Source organism: Ascaphus truei, chromosome 12 (genome assembly GCF_040206685.1).
Source record: "Ascaphus truei isolate aAscTru1 chromosome 12, aAscTru1.hap1, whole genome shotgun sequence".
In the NCBI taxonomy this organism is placed as follows: Eukaryota; Metazoa; Chordata; class Amphibia; order Anura; family Ascaphidae; genus Ascaphus; species Ascaphus truei.
This window is the reverse complement of record NC_134494.1, coordinates 16,039,785-16,062,618: the sequence shown is the minus strand read 5'-3', so window position 1 is coordinate 16,062,618 and position 22,834 is coordinate 16,039,785. Positions and strand designations below refer to the sequence as shown.

Below are 22,834 nucleotides of genomic sequence, written 5' to 3'. Positions count from 1 at the left end.
CGTTCAGCCCGCCTCTCCTGAAATCTTTGATCTGAAGTGAGGATGGCCTCTCACGAGCCGCCAGCTCGTCCTTTAATGATTCCGAAAGTCCCTGCCAGAAAGCCGCAGAAAGTGCCCCATAGTTCCAATCAGTCTCAGCTGCGAAACTCCAGAGCGTAACGTGCCACTGATCTCCGACCCTGCGAAATGTGGAACAAGGAGGAGGCAGCCATATCACTACATCCAGGGGTGTCAAAGACTAAACGAAATTCTCTTTTAAAGTTAGGGAAGTTGTAAGTGAGTTCAGGTTTCAGCTCCCAGATTGGTGAAGCCCAGGCCAGGGCGTCCCTGGTGAGAAGGGAAAAAACATAAGCTACCTTGGTATGATCTGTGGGGAAGCGAGAGGGTGACAGTTCAAATTGCATCTCGCACTGATTTAAAAACCCACGGAATGCAAGCGGGTCCCCCGCGTATTTACTGGGCGTAGGGATACGCAACTCCGAAGAACCTGTTCCTTCACCGGAGACAGTGGGAGGGATAACGGAAGTGGAGACATTAAGCTGGGGAATCTGAGAAGTTAAGGTAGCAACCTGTTGGTTAGGAGCGGTAACCTGGTTGTCCAAAAAGGTAAAGTGTTTGGAGATAGTGGTTAGTGTATCTTCCACCTCAGGGGGGTCTGGGTCAGAAGGGTTCTGCATAATGTAACGCTTGGCCTGCCCACAAGCCAGACGAGACCCCAGGACTGAGGTGGAAAGGAGTAATACCACACACCTAGCAGTAAACGGGGGCACGGCCGGAGTGTGGAAGTAGCGTAGATGGTCCGGGTAACAAAAATAGAAAGGGTACCGTACTTGCCAACTCCAGCGGTGGAAGGTAAAGTCCGTAAGCCAATGGTCGTGGAATGGAGAGAGCAGCGTAGTAGAGTGTCCATAAGCCTGGGTCGTGGAGTGGAGAGAGCAGCGTAGTAGATTGTCCGTAAGCCGTGTCCAGGGGATATAGAAGTCTGCAAGGTAGAAAGTCCAACGCCAATTCCAAGGAGTTCCAGAGAGCAGCGTAAACGAAGTCCAAAGCCAAAGGTCAAAATCCAGGGAGGTCAGCAGAATATCCAGGGACAGGAACTGAAAGACAAAAGGGGCCAGGCAACAGCAGACAGCACCAAGGTACAGAAACTATGCAGAGCAAAGAGGAAATGGTGAGGGGAGACTAAATAGGGGGCTGGGACCTATCAGAGGAAGGGGAGGAACGGAGGAGTGGCCCGAGGGAGGACCTGATAGAGGAGAGGTGCCTGGGCAGCTGGGACCTGTCAGAGCCAGGGGAGGAGCGGCCCGTGGAAGGGCCTGATAGGAGAGAAGGGCCTGGGGGGGGGACCTGACGGAGCAGGGGCAGGGAAGCGCGTGATGCACGTGCCGCGTCAGAGGAGGCGGAGTCAGGCGCCCGGCACCAGCAAATTGAAACCAGGGTCCGCACGCGCCCGTAGGGGTGACGCGCGTGACCCAGAAGTGTGGGAGCAGCCGTGTAAGGGACCGCAAGGAGTGAGGCACGCCGCCGGGGAGCCTGGGCGGCACGGAGCAAAGGTAAGGAGGCGCTGGAAGCGGGTGTACCCGCAGCGCGGATCCTTACAATCAGCTTGGGTACGCGCTATGTGTGATGTATGTTTTTCCCTGTAAAACCTTTTTTAGAAATAAAATAAAATTTTGAAATAAACATGTCACTGTCATGAGGTCACTTTGCTTCTACATAGAACGGACCCTTGAACCCATTAAATATGTCATTAGGTCACTTTGGTACTATGTGACCCTCACAAAAATGGAGCATGCTTTATGTATAAACCATAAATTAGGGTTTATCTGGTTTAATGAGTATTTTTAACTTCCCCTTCTCTCTCTTAAGGGAATGTTGGTGACATATTTGATGTGAACGGGACGACGGGAAACATAACGATGAAAAGGGCAGCAGACAATCTGGAGATAATAATCCTGCAGGTTATGGTAGGTCTCCAGCAATATACGGTAGGAGGGGCAGACTCAATGGATTAAAGGTCCCCTCTATCTCTGCACCCTTTTGAATGTGCCACTGTGTCACCATGCAGTAGAGTGAAGACTTCATGGTCCATAGCTTTTTTTCTGTGTCACCCTGCAGTGGAATGGGCAGGCTACAGTAGGTGGGTCATACACTACCGACACACTTTATTAAAGTGTGGCCGGTACCGCAAGCCGGGAGATTTCCCGGCTTGCTAGTGGCCGCCCCTCGCGCGGTCACGCGTCTTCGGGAGCCTGCGCCCCCTGCACGCGCGTCCAGGGCTCCCCGAGGGAGCCCTGGTGTCCCGCGAACGCGGGACGGCGGCAGGGGGTTCCGGGGGACCCGGCGGACCCGGCAGCGGTAGGGAGAGCGGCCCGATCGGAGGGCGCTCTTCCGCTGCTTCGGCGCGCGCCCGTCACTCTCGGGCGCGCGCCAGGCTACTGCTACGGGCAAATGCTCGAATAAACTTGGCCGCAGCAGTAGGTCCCATCTGTCTGGGTCACTGTGTCACCATGAGATGGGAGGAACAGACTGGATGATTCATAAGTCCCTTCTTTCTGTTGTACTGTCTTCCCGCAGTGCGAGGGACATCCTCCCTGGGCCATAGGTCCCTCTTGCCTAAGCTACTATGACACCCTGCAGTCGGATGGACAAAATGGATGGCCCATATGTTCTTGCAGTCTGAGTCACTGTGTAACCTTGCAGTGGAAGGAACAGACTGGATAAGATATATGTCCCTTTTCTCTATGTCAATGTTTTTCTATGCTACCTCCAGGCTGTCCAAGCTAGTGATGTCGGGAAATACACCATGACAAGAGTCCAGATTGAAGTCAAGGAGAGGAACAATCACCCCCCGGTATTTGAAAGCGGAAATTACCTGGGAGAGGTCCCCGCTCGCTCTGCTATCAGAAGCTTTGTGACTGAGTCAAGAAACCAAGGAAGGCCTCTCCAAGTGTTCGCTGCAGATGAAGATTTCACAGATGTAGGTATCCTAGACCGGGACAGTGTCACCCTGTCACCCTGGGGTGGGAAGAATATGCTCCATGGTCCACAGGTCCTTTCTTTATGTGTCACCGTCACTCTGCAGTGGACTTTTGTCTGTGTCATCTTAATGTTAGAGGGACAAATTCCATGGGCCATAGGTCACTTCTGTCTGTCATTCTGCAGTGGGAGGGATAAACCTAATGGGTCATAGATCTCTTCTGTCTGTGTCACTATGTCACTCTGCAGTGGAACAGACTATATAGGCCATAGGTCTCCTCGTCCTGTGTCACTGTGTCCATCTACAGTGGGAAGTCTGTAGTAGAAAAGAACTTCCATCAATGTTTAACACACCTTTCCCCAAGCCTTTTATACTCTCTCCCATACCTTTTATTGACAGTTGTTCATTGATCGTACACAACCTGCCTCTCAGACTAAATGCATTTAAATGATATAATATTGTATCTTTTCATCACCAACTAAACTGCTTAGAGCGTAGTCTCTCTGAAGCAGGGTCTCCCTCACATCGATATGTCTGTAGCTCGTGTTGAGTTTGTGTTTTTTTTGTCAAACAATGCGTGTTGAATCATCTTCAATAGATTATATCTTACCTAGATCTAATAATTCCACATCCGGTTGAGCACACAAAAATACTGTTCATTGTCCGCAGTCATTACTTACATCAAATGGTAGCTCACATCAAATATGCCATCTGCTTTCCAAAGATGTACTGTATGCTATCCGTTCTTCCTTCCTCTCTCCCTGGACAAAACCCCTCCTGTGTCCAGGTGTTATCCTCCTGTGTCTTAGCTAACTAATCTACAGTATGTCTGTTATTATACATATAGAATGTAGCATTTTATTCTAAGTATTATAACTGAATATGGTATCGCATGTCTTTTGAGCTGGATTCATAACTTTGTCTATCTGGCATAATAGCGTCTAACAGATATGGAAATCACAGATACTAAAGAGAAAAAAAACTCAGCTATTTAGCACTCTACTGTATAACCTAAGTAGTGTTGTGTGAAGTATTTAAAAAATAATCTTTATTAATAACCTTGATTAAAATGAAGTAGGGCACACAAAATAGACAAAACTAATACGTAACACAGAATCTTGCCTTGATCCATATAATAGGGTCACAAATAGTGGCGCTAACGTTAGCGTACCGCTGTAACAGAATAATACCTGTGTAACCCTGTTTCCCCCACCCAATCTCAGATAGGGTTTCCTAGGGAATCTAGAGCTCTGGCTACATGTCTCAGTGTGGTGCGTACCTGTTGGCAACAGGGGGCCCTGAGTCTCCCGCGATGACATGGGGGAGAACAAGACAGGCTTCTGGGGTTGTGCCTCCGTCTCTTCTACTGGTGCAGCGCCTCCATCTCCTGCAGCCCCCAGCGATATGGAGTGAAGTACCCACAAGTGAAATACCTTCCCCTCCTCCTGATACACTTCACTCTCAGGCAGTAGTTTCCATAAAAGTGCAAGCTCTTTAATGTCTCTTCTTATTCACAGCAGACAGTTGCACAGCAGGCTGTCCTCCTTTAGGATGTCCCTAACACCACTCTGGGCCAAGGGCACCCAGAGCGGGCCTAGCTCTTCCCCCTACCCCCTAAGCAGGGTAGGAGGTATGGGGTGTGCACTCTCCCTCCCCGGAGGGAGGCCTCAAGCTAGCCAGTCCTGGCAGCTCGGTCTATGCCACCCTTGTCCTTTCCACTCCAAGGACAGACTCTCAAAGACCACTAAATAGAAAGTGGCAATACCCTAAGTAGCTCCAACAGGCACCGCCCCTGTTTCTTGTTTGGACACAGAGTCTGATGACCTGCCTTCACTGCCTCAGTGTACTGCCTGAAGTGGGGAAAACCCATGATGACTCCTGGCAAACCTGCCCTTATGCAGGGATTACTGCCAGGAGAAGGATAGAATAATAGCCCAAACCTACCAGGGCTGCACCTATAATTGGTATATGAATGTATAGGTATATTAAGCTAAACCACCCTTTGGAGGTGTATCTGCATACTCAGATAATCCATGTGTGATCTGATCCAACAACCAATATAACTCTAGTGTTATATAACATCCACACTGCAGGGTACCTACATATAGCTCCTTGGTTGTTAATAATAATTAATATGCAGGAGTGCGAGGTCCTGAACCCTAAGCTGTCTATATATGTATATAGGTAGGGTGTATGTTGGTTAGTAATGCAGGCGTAGCTGTATTGGTGCAACTGTAATTGATCCCAATATTTGGAGTGCAGTTAGTTGCAAGTAGCAATGCTGTTTAAGTAGTATGCAGGTGGTAGGGTGATATAGATTATAAATGACACCTAGGCAAGGCAGAAAATAGTAAAAATCCTATAAATGTGTAAGGATAACGTGCTGGGTCTATGTCCAAACCAGTAATCTCTTATAGTATAATCAGCTGTCTGTCCGGACACTCCCAGCATAAGGTAACTTGCAGGCTTTGCTGTATATCGTCCAGAACGGGCTCCCTGATCTCAACATGGTATAACTTCTAAGGCTATCAGTCTATGTGGTGTTTTGTAACCTCTACCTCAAAATCGCAACCTTAAATCTATAATCTAGTATAATTGCTGCATATACAGAGTATCAGGAACCCGAAGTGATACAGCCTGTGAACTTGTCAGCCTTTGCCGACGATCGTTTCGCGCATGCGCGCTTCCTCGAGGCTGATAGGCACAGCCCCATTTCCTATACATGTATTAGCAATATGCTATTAGGCTGAGCAGAGGTCCAAATTCCCCTTTCCCTTCCCCCAAGAGGTAGATATGGAAATCAACCACGTCTAACATTGAAAATCTATGAGCAAATCTTTTCACAGATAGCCCAAGACAGCTGTCTGTCATGTTATCAATCCCTACATCAAACTTTGCATAGTGCTGTGGAAAAATAGACATTTACAACAGCAATAATAGTAATTTGAACAACAATGATGACCGTAATTAGAATAATCAAAAATAATAACAACCATAATCATCATAACTAAGATAATATTAACAATAACATTACAAGTACAACACCCACTTATTATTATAACAATAATAATAAAAACAAGAACAGTAAAATAGAAAATAATATTTATGATACAATAATAGAAAATAATCATTATTACAATACAAATATTACCAATTAGAAAAAAAATTGTAATGATAATACATTTAATAATAAATTAATATAAAATACTAATAATTATAGTACATTTATATAATATTAACATAACACTACCACTACTCCTAAAACTACAATAACATGTACATTTGTGTGTTTACAGAAGGTGAACCCTGGAATTGTATACAGCATTGAAAATAGCAGCGACTTCAGCATCTCCCGTGATGGATTCATCTTAACTAACGCAGTATTCCCCTCTCCGATCACCATAGAATTCTCGGTATGCGTAATTATAATTGTCATGTCTACCCTGCTGGAGTTATCCAATGATGTCAAATAAAATAATCAAGAGAGTTTTATTATCTTGTTAGGACTAGAGGCAGGAGGGTGGCTTCTTGTATTTGTAATGTCATCAGGGTTGCCACCTCTCCGGGTTTGACCCGGAGACTCCGGGTTTCAGGGTACTTACCTTCGGGCTACGGGTTTAGCCCGTTAGTCTCCGGGTGGTTGCGAGGTGCGGCGGCGTCTCCGGCATTCTTCTGCAATTCCCCCTTCAACTGCAGTCAACATGGCTGCGTGGCATCATACGACGCGGCGTTGCCATGGCAAGGGGATGCTACGTGACGTCATGACGCGGCGCCATGTTGCCATGGCAACGTGATGCCACGGAGCGTCCCGTTTCCGTGGCAACGCCGCGTCATATGTCGCAGCGCAGCCATGTTCACTGCAGTTGGAGGGGGAGTTGCAGCAGGATGTCGGGAGACGCCGCCGCATCACACCGCCAATAAGGGAATTTTTTTCCCATTTTCTCCGGGTTGGCCATCAGTTGAAGGTGGCAACCCTGAATGTCATTGATGATGCTGGCAGGCTGCAGTGTGCTGAGATTCATTGGCTTTACCTTCTTCTTCGCCCATATTTTTAGTAGGGAGGTAAAGGAGTAGGTGAAGCAGAAGGATTCGTAATTAATCTTAGTTCACTGCAGGATCCTGTGGTTGTCGATGAAATCAGAAATTCAAGATGGCCAACATCCTACCTTCTGAGAAGATAATAAGAATCTCTCAACTAATACACGCTACCTCTCTCACATAGGTGGCAGCGATGGACAGCGCCACTGGAGAAGTGAGCAGGACCTTAGTCACAGTGGACGTTACACCAGGTAAGTAAGCCCCGTGTGTAACCTGTCCTTCACTAAACCAAGACCCCGACAGGTAGCCTAGTGGTAACATCACTGCCTTTGAAGTGGGTGAGCCCTGTTTGAATTCCCTTGCAGGCTCCTTCTAACACTATTATTAATCATGGCAGGCTTTCTAGCTGTAATTGTGATGTTTCGTGAGGTGCTGAGGAATTGTGTTACTGTTGGACAAACTGAATGGGCGTTTCAATTTATAAAAGGCAGGAACTTAGTGGAGAGAAATATTGGAGGCCTCCAAGGTTAGGTATCACGTTAACGGTTACATTATAGAGATACTTAGTGTCATTATACAGTACAGGGAAATTTAGAGAAGGTTGACTTCCTTATGAAACATGCTATTTATACAATATGTCACCTAGACAAAACACCTCAAGTCCTTGAACAGAAATATACTTAGAGTTGAAATGCCTACGTATGTAGTATTTTCTCTATAAGAGACTGGTCTGAGAGCGATATGAGTTAGTCAGCAGAGAAACATCAAAGAAAGGAGGAGTCACCAGTCATCATCTTGAAGAACACGTCAATTTGATTTGAATACCATATGTTTGCCAGTAAACTTGAAGAATAAAAGCTTCTTTATCTGCCAACACGTGAGTGCTGAAGTTTATCAATCTCAGAAGAAGAAAAAGAGATTTATCAATGTGTTTGTAGTATATATTGCCATGCCCAGTAGCACTCCATTTCTGGCATTTATATTCATATATATATATATTGTGGTAATTTTTGAGGCTTAAATATGAGCTTACTGGGTATTTGTGTATTTATCAATGTGTATCGGGATACTCAGCATAATTATACATTGCCGTGAAATCATTAGCAGCGGGTGAAAGTATACAGAGATACCCTGCATCATTATACAGTGCAACATGTTCATTATCAGGGGTGGAAGTGTATAGAGTTACTCATCATCATTATACACAGCAACATGTTCATGATAAGGTGTATGGTGTATAGAGATTCTATTACTGATAACAGTGATGGAAAATCTTACTCGTCCATAAATCGTAGTCATTTGTTTTATTTCTTTGATATTTAGGTGTAGCCACGACAATGACCGTTTCCACTACTACTGGGACAGGTACCACCCAGAGTACCACCACTGGGACAGGCACTACCCAGAGTACTACTCCTGGGACAGGCACCACCCAGAGTACCACCACTGGGACAGGTACTACCCAGAGAACAACCCCTGGGACAGGCACCATCAAGAGTACCACTCCTGGGACAGGCACCACCAAGAGTACCACCCCTGGGTCAGGTGCCACTCCTGGGACAATCACCATCAAGAGCACCACCCCTGGGACAGGTACCACCACGAGTACCACCCCTGGGACAGGCACAACCAAGAGTATCTCCCCTGGGACAGGCACCACCAAGAGTACCACTCAAGGGACAGGTACTACCCATAGTAGTATCCTTGGGACAGGTACCACCAGGAATACCACCCCAGTAATAGGCACAACCCAGAGTACCACAGCTGGTACAGGTACCACCAAGAGTACCACCCCAGGGGCAGGCACCACCAAGAGTACTACCCATGGGACAGGCACCACCTCTAGTATCACAGCTGGAACTGGGTCTACTGCCTCAAAGCCCACAGGTACTCACTAGTTTGAAGGAATGGCTGAAGTTGTAGGGCTGAGTCAGTATCATATATATTAACCTAAGTAATCTTGAACTGATATCTCTTGTAGGTGCCGTGACAACAATTTCCAAGGCAACCACTTCCCCTGGCACGGGCTCCACCACCTCCAAGGCTCCAGGAATATCCTCATCACCAGGTCCAGGTTTCCCCATAACTATACCATTAACAACCACGGATAACCCAGCAGGGACGACACACCGGCCTACAGGCTCCAGCATCAGTACAGCATGGCAGCCCTCAGTAACCGGGACAGACAGTTCCACAGAGAGCACAACCAAATCTTCCACAGGTAGTTCAACTAGCTTGTTGGGTACAACAGCTAGCACACATGCCCCACTAAGCTCCATGTCACCCACCACAAAGCCAAAAATAGTGGACCTCTTCGATCTAGGCTTATAGTGACCCCCATTACAGGGTCACAGCCCACAGCAGGTAAGACTTCAGGAATGACCGTGATGCCCCCTACAGGTTCTTGGAGCCCACATCCAGGACAAGCAGTTAGTCCAGTTCTACGGTTCACCCTTCCACATCATATGACTTTATGCGACAATCAGCCTTCTAGGCCTTTGGATTCAACGTTTATTCAAGAAGGCTCTGCCACCGACCCCAAGACAAGCAGACCTTAGGAGTCACTAAACTGAGGAAGCACAGAGCCACCTTGTCTATCGATCACCAGAGATACATCACAGACGAGAAAGCCCATTGTGAATTGAGTTTTTATCTAAATACAGTAAGCTCAGATGAGGGATACCTACTATTCAAGTCAATGGCACTTAACGCGGTATTGAACTCTGATTACCCTTATCGATGCTTAGTGAATTCCAGTATAAGGACCTTATCATATGTGCTGTAATGCCTCCTCCCTGTGATGGACAAAATTTGAGCCCCATTCACTTGAAAGGAGCTGATCTCGTCTCCAGCACTGGGAAGCTGCTTCACAGCATATTGAATAGAGCCCTAAGAGGGTCCCAATTATCCGAGTGACCAACTTTGTGCAAATACCAAATGGTTTACAAGTTCATCCATTCTGAACACATAATGTACTGTATGATGGGTCTTTTCTTTGCCTTGTTTCTGAGTCTCAGCTGTTGTCAGTGGAATGTTCAGAGTTGGCAGCTCAATTGTCCAACAGGTTGAAGCTCGGACCCTCGGACTCTGGGTTGTGCCTGTCCCCTGGGTAGAAAATCTGTTTGTGCCCTTTACCCTGCATCAGTGTCCTGTTACTCTGAGTCCTTTCTCTGTGCCCCTAATCTCATTCCTTTGTGTGCCCTGTATCCACACTCTCTTTCTGTGGTCTGCGTCTACACCATCTACCTGTGCCCTGTATCCATGCATTTTCTCTGTGCATTGTATCTGTGCCCTCCTGACAGTGCTGCTCTTGTTACCCAGGCTCTGGAGTGCAGTCAGACAAGCTGTACTCTGCAGGGGATATGGCGGCGCTGGGAGCCTCCCTGGGAGTGATCCTGGCTTTGTGTCTCGCCGTCCTGGGATTCCTTATCTACAGACATTATGGGCACAGCATCACCCGCAAGCTGGGCAAGGGCTCCGGAGATGTGAGTGAAACACACAGACACACGTCTAAATGTATATATATACATTTAGACGTGTGTCTGTGTGTGTGTTATATACTTGTTTTATTTATTTATTTTTGCAGTGGAGGGGTTAACATTACCTCCTTTGCATGTTCTTTCTATAATCAAAACCTAGCTCTTGCTGCTAATTATTAATAATAATAATAGTTATTGTTGTAGTGCTGACCGTGTACGCAGTGCTGTCCCTACAGTTTTGCGAGTACAATTAGTCGCTTTTTAAGCATATTAGTGTCTGAGGCACAGGGAGATAAAGGGATGTATCCAAGGTCTCCAGAAGAGTTGACACTGGGATTAGAATTGGGTTCACCCACTTCAAAGGCAGTGAAATTACCACTGAGCCAGCCCCTCCATCCGGAACACATGCCCCTCCTTTCGGCTCTCCCTGACCTCCATGTGATGGTTGCAGAGCTGTTCACTCTCACTGGTTTGGTGCCAGTCTCGCTGATTTTTTTGTATTTTAATGGAGTCTCACGGCTTAAATGTTTTCCACTTAAACATCATTTTATTTGTCCAGAAACCCCAAATCTCACTGATTTTATTCCTTGGAGGTTGACATCTCTAAAGGGTGATGCAACCAACTGCATTGTGAAAAATTTGATCGTTTTTAATAACCTCCCTCTCGTTTTTGGTTCTTCAAGGGTTTTGGAGGCACAAATGATGGGATCCAACAACTCATTGAAGAGGAAACGGGAAATAACCCGGATCCTGACATAAGCTCCAAGCCTTCTACCAATCTGGGTGTCGATGGCTTTAATTCCGTCTCTGGCGAGTCCCTGACGAGCACTGTCCTGGTTTCAGGGGCAGCGGTGACCAGTATCTTCCCGCTCTCCGAGACAGCAGAGGAGTCATCTGACCCAGAAGACAAGAAGGAGGTAAAGTCCATCCTCACCAAGGAGTTCAAGGACGACCCCGGTTACAAAGCCGTGTGGTTTATGGACCATGCTCAGCCAGAGGTTGTAGTGATCAACGGAGCTGAGGAAGGCGAGTTGGATGACGAAGTAGAGGAAGAGTATAATACCCAGGAAGATGATGATGAAGAAGAAGACGATGAAGAACCGGAGCCCAGATTCCAGACAAATCGCATTGGTTCAAATGACTCCACCATACTGTAACTTCCTGTTCTTGTTGTCACAACATCCCTCAACATGTGGTAACCCCGGTTCTATCATGCTTTGGCCACACAAAGTATCACATAAAGATCGTACTAGTAACTTGCAGCACACAGCTGTCAATATGTCCCCTACATGCCTTTCATGGCTTATTCCTACTCAAAGGATTCTGTGTATTGGTTCAGAAACCCTAATCAGTGCACATGCTGAGCTTCTTGGATAACTTCACAGGAGGACTTATCTATGGTTTCATGTTGCTTCATATCATACAGTAGTTTGTATAGCTCAATACCAAGTTAATGAGATCATTTATTACTGGTAGCACTGGTAGCACTGTCGTCAGTGTGTGTATAGCATTGCTATATAATATTGTGTGCCCACGGTGCAGATTCAATTAAACAAGAATGGCCACCTTTACTGAGCAGTGCTAAACCAGAGGACACCTACAGGTGATTTACTGTAAGACAACGTGTGGCTTATTTACTTGAATGGGCCAGAAGATGTCTTATGGTATGGGGAAGGTTCCCTCTGGCCTACCAACGGTTACTAAAAGGGTCCCGAAATATATATATTTAAAATAAATGATGGCATGAGCAATAATAGAATACAGGCATACCCCGGTTTAAGGACACTCACTTTAAGTACACTCGCGAGTAAGGACATATCACCCAATAGGCAAACGGCAGCTCGCGCATGTGCCTGTCAGCACATCCTGAACAGCAATACCGGCTCCCTACCTGTACCGAAGCTGTGCGCAAGCAGGGACAGTATAGAGCCTGTTACACATGCGTTATTTACATCAGTTATGCGCGTATATGAGGATTGCAGTACAGTACATGCATCGATAAGTGGGAAAAAGGGAGTGCTTCACTTTAAGTACATTTTCACTTTACATACATGCTCCGGTCCCATTGTGTACGTGAATGTGGGGTATGCCTGTATTCCATTTTATCCGTGTGAACTGCACAATATTATAAGTCACGATGGCTTTAAAAAAAATAGTGTGACTGTCTAATCTAAACAAATTCTAAATCTGTTCAACTTTGGGGCTAAGCTCCATTTTAAAAAGATTTGTATATTTATGTATAATATTTATGCGGTCATAAAAGAGTATAATGAGTGTGTGTCGAAATATAAATCAACTCATCTTTAAACAGAAAAGTAGATGTGTACGTTTGTAATATTATTAAGAGCTGAGCCAGGACTTGAACTCACAACGCTCATACTGCATATCTAACTATAATATAAAGAAGGTTTCGTCCGCCCCTCTGGGAGATATAGCTCATCGGTGACATCACAATGCACATAGCCTGGTGGCACATATGGCAAATCAGAGAGCTATAACGTTTGGACAGAAAGCAGACAAAGAAAGAGAGTATAGAAAAAGAACAAACAGCGCACAACTCTCATAGTGTAATAAGTTCAATTATATTATGCAAATGTGAAAAGGTGGTGAGTATCGTACGTACATCAAATTAGATCAATAAAAGCAATACGTGTATAGGCACATGTTACCAAAACGGCGCTCAGCTGCTCTCCTCATCTGACAGGCATCACGGCGGTCCACTACCAGGAGATAGGTGTATTCAGCTTTCCTCCCGATAGCCGGGTGCTGCTGTCTCTGTTCCCGATCCGAAATTCCAGATGGTTCCGCTTTGGGGCCGGCGCTAGTGGTAATAGTGATAGCTAGAGATGCTCCTGCTCAAGACCGGTTGTGTACGGAACAAATCCCGACTGCGTCTCCAAGCGGCTGCCACTGACGTCACTAGACCTTCGTCACTGGTATGCGACTGTCAGGTTGTAGTCGGAGGCAATGCACACTGAAACAGGGATTAAAGCTTGTACAAAAGAGTTACTTATTCAATATAGGCTTACCAATATCAAAAATATCCTGCGCGTTTCGTAGTATGATACTACTTCAGGGATCAGAGTATTATCACAAGGTTTTTTTTGTTAATCGTCTTATCACTATATTGATATTTATTGATTACTTTTCATCACAGTTGAAGGGTATATACACTACTATATCTTGTTCATATTTAATATAATATTTAATCAATCACTTATTAATCACAATTGGTTGCGCAGTTTTTCATTTAATGTTTCCACTAAAGAAAGAGAGTGCCAGTTGACATGTGAGGAAAAAAGCAAGAATGCTGGAAGAGAGAGGCGGAAATAAATGATGACAATGTAAGGTATTAAATGAAAAAGATGTGGTAGAGAGAGAGAAGAGAGCGAGAGGGTAGAGGGGGAAGATAGAGAGAAATCGGGAGAGAACGAAAGTGGGGGAGAGAGAGGAGGGAGGATAGAGAGAAGGGGGAGTAGAAAATGTCAAACCCATCTTTTGCGGAGTTCAGAGTTGGTGCGTGAAGCGCGCATGGGCTGAGCTCTAATGTACGTATATTTATATTTATGGCGTTCAAACAAGTTCAATTCTTTGTCCAAAGCATTTTTAACCCTGAAACCATGCCACAGTATACCCCTTTCACAGGTTCTAACAACCTGTGTATAATTTTGTTGTATACATTAGGTCAGGGGAGCGCGAACTTTTTTTGCTGCACCCCCGTACCCGCTCTCCTCCTTGGTGCGTCAAATGACGCCATGAGGTCGTGTGACGTCACCTGCGGCGTCATTTGACGTCACGTTACCATGGCAACCGTGACGTCACATGACCCCGCGGCGGCATTTGATGCCGCATTGCCATGGTAACGCATTCTGGAGCTGGCTGTACTTAAATAGAGGTTGCAGAGGCCTAGCGCAGTCCCCCGGCATTTAATTTAAATGCCTTGGGGGAGAGCGTGGGACCTCTGTAACTGTCCCCCCCCCCAAAAAAATCACGCCCCCCAGTTTGCGCACCGCTGCATTAGGTCACAATCCCAGTAGCCCTCCTTTTGACACATATATATGGTGTAGTGGGCTTGGGTTCTGAGCTTTCAGGGGTTGTGTGTGCATCAAACATACAAACACAGGGTAGGAAGCGGCCTCCCTGCCCCGCAGAGCTAACAATCAAAGTAGGGTGTTAGGTGACTTACAGAGACAGTAGGGGAAGGAATAATCCAGTGAGTTGTAGTTGCTGGCCTTTATGGTGGGTAGGAGCCGCTGGGGGAGAAGTGGTCATGAATTTATGGTATAGCATTGCTCTGGGGGGTCGGGGTGGGGGGAAGGGTTTACATAAGTGTAATTGATATATAAGTCAAGGAGTTATTATAAAGGCACAGGCAGTGACAGTAACAGACAAAAAAAAACAGAGTGACAGACAAACAGACAGTGACAGACTGATATAGTGACAGAAAGACACAGTAACAGCCAGATACAGTGACTGAAATAGGCTGGGTCAGAGATACATTAAGTGACTGACAGTGACAGAAAGACAGTGATAGACTGACAGACAGACAGAATAACAGACTGACATAGTGACACAATGACATCCTGTGACAGACAGTCAGTCAAAACAAATGGAGACTCAGTAGCGAGTGCAAAGACGATCTTTGACATGAGCGCTGGAACCTATTGGGGTTAGAGGGATACAGCTGAGGTGTTACTGTTGTCCTTGTGATGTCATTTGAGCTTCTAAAAGGGCCAGGCAGGATAAAGGGTATCACGATTCCTCAATGATCCTTCTGGCTCCTGCTTCTCCCAAAGCTTGCACAAACCTGTCTTCAGTCCTCTGTCTTAGGCTGAGCCTATGCTGTGTGCGATGGTGCTTGCGCACGCGCGCACCAAGCACAAATTGCAGGATCCTTTAGAGGCTGCTCCTAGTGCACGTGTGCACACGACAGAGCGCGATGGCGCGACCACGTTTTGAAAAGTCAAAGAATATGTCTTCAAGCGGCGGCCGCGTCCTGTGAGCGGTTCAGCATATCACGCTGAACCAGCTCTGTGGCGTCATAGCTACACCTCTGCCACGCCCTCCTCCCCTCCCCATCGCCTGAAACACTATGAGCAGAGATCGCTTGCGCAACAGCCTTGCGGCACGGTGAGCACTCGCACTCTCGCAAGCAAGCGGAGTGTATGAGCTCTGCCGTAAACTGCAATTATACCCAATCCGGCCGCATTTGGTATAAGCACGGCCTTACTCGGCTTCGGCAAGCAAGAGTTAGTGTATATATAATATTTCATGGTTGTCATACCCACTAATTCCACTAGACGGCCCCAAAGCATTAAATAACACAGTATAACAAGCTAGAACTTAAATTCCGGTATCACCTTGTCTGTTATCTTCAATGTTTATTCATTAAAGGGCCCGATAGGTTAACAATAGGTGACCGATGCGTGTGTAGCAGCTATTCCCCCCTCCCATGGGAAATTTGGCCACTACATTGGTGTTTCTCTGGTGCTGTGAGCTCACCTGGGTGTTACAGAAGGCCTAAAGGCTCCGCCAGTGTAGTATGGGAGCAGCAACAGGGCAGGCTTTTCCTAATAGGGTGCAGCGCCTCCATCCCATGAGGATCCTGACAGGCAGGATGGTCCCCCCAGGCAAATCTCTCTCCTCCAAAGACCACACATCAGCGTTGGTATAACTGAGTCTTTATTCGGTGCACAGCATGGCATCCTCCATGTTCCCTTGAGCAGATACCCAGGGCTTGAGGCCCCAAACATCCCTCCTAAACTCCCTCACCCCCTGATGGGATGAGGGGACCACTCCCACGCCTCTGAGGGAGGGAAGACACACACCAACCACACATCAATTTGGTGGAGTGTCAGCTTTTATACCCAGGGGGAAGGGCTTGCAACCCTGCCCCATAACAGGGCAGGTCCAGGTACTGACAGGCATCACACCATATATGTGACCCAGTCAGTACCCTCCCCAGGTTTGACACTCCAAATGCCAGTTTAGGCCTGCCCCTGGATAAGCAACATAGTACCCATCCGGGCTGCAACTGCAGGCTAGGCCCGGCGCAGGAGTTTAACCCCAACACTGCCTGTTCCTATCAGGACTTACAGTGTTGGGGCCAGTGGAAGGCTATAGTCAGGGGCACTAGGCTACACTTGTAAAAAAAAAAAAAGTAAAATCTCAAGTATTTATAATGTTTTCAACTTTTAGGGCCTCCAGGCATTATCCAATCAGTAATGGCCCCGAATTATTGGCACCCTGCCAAGTTTTTCACCCAATCAGTTCTCCTTCATTAAGAGTGACATTAGCTCTCAGACAGGGGAGGTGATTGGACAGGAAGCAGCAGCAAGGCACGGACTCCTCCCCCACCCTGCCTGCTGAGAGCTCCGTACAGGTGAGGGAAAAGGTCTGTGTGTCTGTGTTTTAGGGGTGTAAAGGGGGGCAGCAGAGTGTTTTATTGGTGTGTGTCTGCTGTGTGTGTGTTTTGTGGGTGTAGAGGGGGGGGGGCTGCAGTGTGTGTTTTGTGGGTGCAGAGGGGGTGGCTGAAGAGTGTGTTTTGTGGGTGGAGGAGGGGTGCAGAGTGTTTTGTTGGTGTGTGTGTGTGAGTTTACAGGGGGGCTGCAGTGGGTGTAGGGAGGGGGCTGCTGGTGTGTTTTGTGGGTGCAGAGGGGGGCTGCAGTGTGTGTTTTGTGGGTGGTGGAGGGGTGCAGAGTGTATTGTGTGTGGGTTTACAGGGGGCTGCTGGTATGTTTTTGTGGATGTAGAGGTGGCAGAGTCTGTTTTGTTGGTTTGTGTGTCTCTGCGGTGTGTTTTGTGGGTGCAGAGGGGGGCTGCAGTGTGTGTTTTGTAGGTGGTGGAGGGGTGCAGAGTGTATTGTGTGTGGGTCTGCAGTGTGTGGGTTTACAGGGGAATGCTGGTCTGTGTTTTGTGGATGTAGAGGGGGCAGCAGTCTGTTTTGTTGGTGTGTGTCTGCAGTTTGTTTTGTGGGTGTAGAGGGGGCTGTAGTGTGTGTGTTCTCATTCACAAAGAGTGAGATCAGCTCTTAGACAGGGGAGGTGATTGGACAGGAGGCAGCAGCCAGGCACTGACTCCTCCCCCTCCCTGCTTACAGTGTGTGTGTGTGTGTGTGTGTGTGTGTGTGTGTGTGTGTGTGTGTGTGTGTGTGTGTGTGTGTGTGTGTGTGTGTGTGTGTGTGTGTGTGTGTGTGTGTGTGTGTGTGTGTGTGTGTGTGTGTGTGTGTATATGGCTGTGTGTATGTACAATTTCCTTTTAATAAACTTGCAGTAAAAGCATAAGAATGTAGACAGTCATGCTGATAAAAATAAATATGACTACAAAAGTGGATCTTTTTTATGATTTTTTTTTTTTTTTTTTAAAGCCTACATTTAGCCTATGATAGTAATAATCCCCTCAGAACAGGGCATTACTGGACACTAATGCCCAGGCTGGGTTAAAGTCGCTTGGCTTCGCCCCGGGCCTTCAACTCTTCCAGCCGGGGCATTATTGGCCAGTAATGCCCTGTTCTTCAGGGATTATTACTTAAATATAAACAAACACTCTAGTAATAAATAAATAATATACACATAAAAATCGAAATTTAAATACCGAAAGCTTCTTATACCACAAATACCAGAAAACTATTGAATCTATAGATTTTTTAAATATAGGTATACATGATAAATGAACATTTCCTTTTTCTCTGGTGATCTCTTGATGAAGGGGAAGGGTGGACACTTCTTCTTTCTCTCTATCTATTCTTATCTGTCTCTTTAATCTTTATTTTCCTATTTTTTCTCCATGCTTCTGCCTCTTACTCTGTCTATCTTTTAGGTCCTGTGTCTAGCTAGGTCTTCCTCTCCTGTCTCTTGTGACTGCCCTTGTCACGGGAGACCAGAACTTAACCCAGGGATCAAGGCAGCAGACAAGACAAAGCAGTTAAATAAAAGATTTTTGAGGTAAAACTTCTTTGCTGGCGCCTACAAAAATTTCGCTGGCACAAATTACCTCCATGGTGAAGGAAGTAGAGTAACGGAAGTGACGTGGGTGGCTTCCGGCACTTGGCGCACACGCAGAAGCAAGTGGACACACACACACAGACGCAGACACACACACAGAGACGCAGACACACAGACACGAGGAATTCACAGTTAGTATAAATATAGAAGTGCAAATGGGATTGTGCGTTCTAAGTCAAACTTCTTTGCGTTTTGTCACTGAAATTGTGTTTTGATTTTTAATTAAAAACCATCACAAATACAATTTCTGTGACAAAACAGTGACAAAAGACAAAGCAGTTTCACTTAAAATGCGCGTGCTCAGCACAGACCCTTTTTTTTTATTCCAGTCGGAGCCAGCAAGCACAACACAAAACACAAATCAGAGCTATACTCACAAAAACAGGGGCATACGGGGGGAATCCTACAGGTAGTTGGCTAGGTGCTGAGCTCCACATTGAAGGCTTAACCAGGATTTGCTTCCACAGTCCGTAAGGGTAAGGACCGTCCAAACCTCTCTAGTGCAATTCGCGGCAGAACATTTTGAAATCTGCCACTTAAAAGTCCTGCTCTTTGCTTCTCCAGCAACACACAGTCCGGTAACACAAAAGCCTTTTGGAATCTCCCACTCAAAAGTCCTGCTCTTCGTGTCTCGAGTCCCGTAGTGCAAAAGCACTTTCAAAAATCCCGCTCGGATCTGCAGCCAGCCTCGTTTTCAGGTGTCTCCGATAAAGCCTCGGAGCACACCACTTAGTACACCTCCACGTCAGGATCCGAATGAGCTCTGGAGCGCTGATCCGGTCCCGTTTTTCCATCTTCTCTTCTCTGCCGTAGGAAAGCATGGTAGAAGGGCTGGCGACCAATCAGAGCGCGGATTCAGCTCACGGACAAATAAATCTTGACACGGTGTACTATGGCATGTGTTGTTCATCTGAGGTTGTATTTACCTAATTTTAAGACCTGCTAAGGAACAGATCATTGTTATTATGTCCTGATATGTAAAACCATGGAATTCAAAGAGGATGTACTTTCTTTTTCACACAACTCTATATGATGTGGTGGGTTCTGAGGTTAGAGTTTGCTGGGATTGTGTGTTCATTGTGTGTGGAATCAGTTGTTTGGAGGTTGGTGGCCACTCCTCCCTGGATTTAAGCTCACCCCTCCCCACCTTTTAAGTAGCAGGTTTTCCCATGTACCTATGCAGGACTGGTCCACTGAGGCCATTCTCCCACCACAGCAGAGGTAAATGAGAATTTTCGCAGATAGTGTTAGGACCTGCATACTGGTCATGCCGTGAAGTGGCTGCAGGCTTATAACGCTTTGGCCAAAGTAAATGACCCTTACTCATGAGATACAAACATTAAGTATTTAACTATGTATTTTGTCACATTGGATGTAGCATTGGGTATTTTTGTCTTTTGTTCGCCAGATCAGAAAACATTTTGGAGTAGAAAAACCACAAGTGCACTATAATGTAATTTTAGATATAATTAAAAACTTGAAAATTATAATATTTCAAATTTTTTCCAGTAAGTATAACATCAGTAACATACATATTTACATTACGTTAACTTACAAGTGAGTTTTAGTACCGTGCTCCTGCTAATTTCATACTATTTGCTTGGCCAGCTGAGAATCAAATGGACATATTGGCCAGTTGAAGAGCTTGGATATACGTATAGATCCACTCTGCCTTGCGCTGGAGGACCAGTTTGTCTCGGTCGCTTCCACATCTTGGTACTGGCACAAAGTCAATTGGCATATAGTATATCGGAATCTGATGATTACACTCAACAAAGTGCCCGGCACTGGTTGGTTCCTCATATCATGACCTGGAGTTCTGTTCCGTAGTGCCTGTTTTATTGATGAACAGAGTTACGGTAATGCATTCCTTCAACATCCTTCTGTTTTTTTCCAATTAATAATTTATCGCATGGCATCTAACCATATATACAACATATTTACTTTCACAGTTTAATCGTCCGTTAATCGTAATGGAGAGGGGATCTGAGAGAGAGTATGTGGTGTGACAGAAAGGAGAGTGTAAGGGAAGGTGAATGAGAGGGGGGGGGAGAATGAGAGAGAGAGTGAGGGTTGTGAGTGAAAGAGAGGAGTGGTAGTGTGTGAGAGGCGGGCGGGAGGACTTGCTAGGCCACTGACAGCGATGGAGTGGACACCTTCCCTTTACCTCTCCCCCTTCAACAACCCAGGGCCCAAGTAGAGACTCTAGTCCTGAGTCGTGGGAAACCTGCCTGCGGCCACGGACAGCATAACTACGGGCACATATATTAAGCACCCACATACGGGTAAACAATATAACATATAATAATAATAATAATAATAGCATGTTCTTGTATAGCGCTGCTAGTTTTACGTAGCGCTTTACAGAGACATTTTGCAGGCACAGGTCCCTGCCCCGTGGAGCTTACAATCTATGTTCTTGGTGCCTGAGGCACAGGGAGATAGGGTGAGTTGCCCAAGGTCACAAGGAGCCGACACCAGGAATTGAACCAGGCTCCCCTGCTTCAAACTCTCAATGCCAATCAGGGACTTTACTCACTGAGCCGCTCTGCCAACAACTCACCAGTACATCCATGTACGTTGTCTACCTCATTGTCTAGACCTGTGGGTTAGGCCGCGCTTATAGGGCTGGCGATGTCGCCCGAAAACAAATACATTGCCGCTGCCACGTGCGCGTATAGTGCACGCGACAAGCGACGGAGCGACGCCGCCATCGCGAAAATCTGAAGCCGGCAAAATTTGATTTTTTAAGGGCCTTGAACAAATCAAATTGCCGGAATACCGCGACCCCGCCGCCCGGCGAAACATAACTTTCGCCGATGGCAACGGCAACGGGTGACGTCACCCGCCGTGTCACCGTCGGCAACGACGGCACTATAGGCACGGTCTTAGGTAAGACCCAGAGACAATTCAAGGAAATAATGGCAGTCCATACTGTAGGTCTAGCATTAAAATGGATTTGCAGACGGGCAAGACTGACCAGCCAGTTGCTAAACACTTCCTCACATGTGAGCACCAACAAGCACCCATGCACTGAATGGCCTTTGATCAGGTTATCAGACCTGTACGTGGGGGATATATGGATCAGATGCTTGTACAATGTGAGAGCTTTTTGCTTTATGAGCTGAATACAGTATAAGATAACCTGGAGAGAAACCCCCGCTGCAGCTTCAATTGTATAAAATAAAATAAAGGACGTGTGGGTGCTATTGGTGCAAAAAGACGTGTGGGTGCTATTGGTGTAACAACTCGAGAAGGGAAAGGAACCCCAGTTTGAGAGCACTATCACTGAACTTGGATGATATATGTAGAAATTAAAATGTAACCTTTATTGTGAACAACTGATAAAATAAAGGGCTTTCAAATAAACAATGCAATGGCACCTAGAGGGAACCAATGGGAGCGCAATAGCTCCGGATAGGGAATAAATCCCAATTACAGTGTTTCAAGTGTAAGCGCTGTGCCTAGGTGTGAGACTAAATGTAGCCGACTACCAAGGAAACAGGAGATACAAAAGGGTATGAATAATAACCATGGCTAAAATGCCTGGAGCTGGTCTGGGTATAGCAAAGTTCGCAAATTGGAACTAAAGTTCACTTGAGTTGGTGGTGTCTGATATATTCACCAAATCCTAGAAAAATACAAAAGTAGGTATGCCAAAGTAGAGTTGTTTGGTAGTGAATCACCAAAAATGGCAATAGCCTACTGTATAGGTACGAATTAACCTGTGGGTTAATAAAATGGTAACGTGGAGTACCTGATGGAACTTGTGAGCTAGGATCTTAAGGTAGCAGATCCGTGCAGACGCTACTGACCCGGAGAACAGCTGTATGATAATTGTGGCATTGCTGCAGTTCCCATCAGCAGGAGGGAAACGGCAACATACCGATACACTTTGTTAGACAGTAAAGAGGAAGTGTTCAATAAGAGTGAGCACTTAGCTAATTAGTGCATCGACAGTATAACCATGGTAATGGAAAACCAGCTGGGGGGTTGTAAATATTGTATCAACTCCCTAAAGAGAACACCTACATCAATATTAACAATCTAAACCTAAATTGCCTCAGGATAGGGTTATTGTACTAAAGGTAACAATGTAGCAATTGGCAATAGAGAGCTGCCACTGCCTGAATAGGTTTATAAACATGCACTATTACAAGGTATGATTGCAATTAGGTACTGACGTCCCTATGGAATGAGTCTAAAAGTAGAGACTGGTGGTGCTTATAACTTCTCCCCTTAGGAAGCAGGGGCTGCGTTAGATCGCCGGATTGTATCGCAGCTTAAAAACTGTGCCAGAGCCAGGCTGCGCAGATGCTCCCGCATGGAGACAC

At 46.2% G+C, this 22,834-nt stretch overlaps 1 protein-coding gene across 7 annotated transcripts in view; it reads left to right on the top strand.

The window, feature by feature from the left end:
- Window positions 1–11,753, top strand: part of CDHR5 (cadherin related family member 5) — a 78,202-nt gene extending 66,449 nt beyond the window's left edge. The window contains exons 9-16 of one of the 7 annotated variants that reach the window (XM_075566806.1): window positions 1,870–1,967; window positions 2,774–2,980; window positions 6,277–6,393; window positions 7,203–7,269; window positions 8,342–8,473; window positions 9,000–9,239; window positions 10,340–10,503; window positions 11,181–11,753. In XM_075566806.1, the coding sequence (XP_075422921.1) occupies window positions 1,870–1,967; window positions 2,774–2,980; window positions 6,277–6,393; window positions 7,203–7,269; window positions 8,342–8,473; window positions 9,000–9,239; window positions 10,340–10,503; window positions 11,181–11,654 (1,499 nt within the window). In that variant the 3' untranslated portion in view covers window positions 11,655–11,753. Of the gene's footprint in view, window positions 1–1,869; window positions 1,968–2,773; window positions 2,981–6,276; window positions 6,394–7,202; window positions 7,270–8,341; window positions 8,906–8,999; window positions 9,240–10,339; window positions 10,504–11,180 lie in introns of all 7 variants that reach the window. The other 6 variants (XM_075566805.1, XM_075566803.1, XM_075566802.1 and 3 more) reach the window with 6 other exon arrangements.
- Window positions 11,754–22,834: the final 11,081 nt, after the last annotated feature.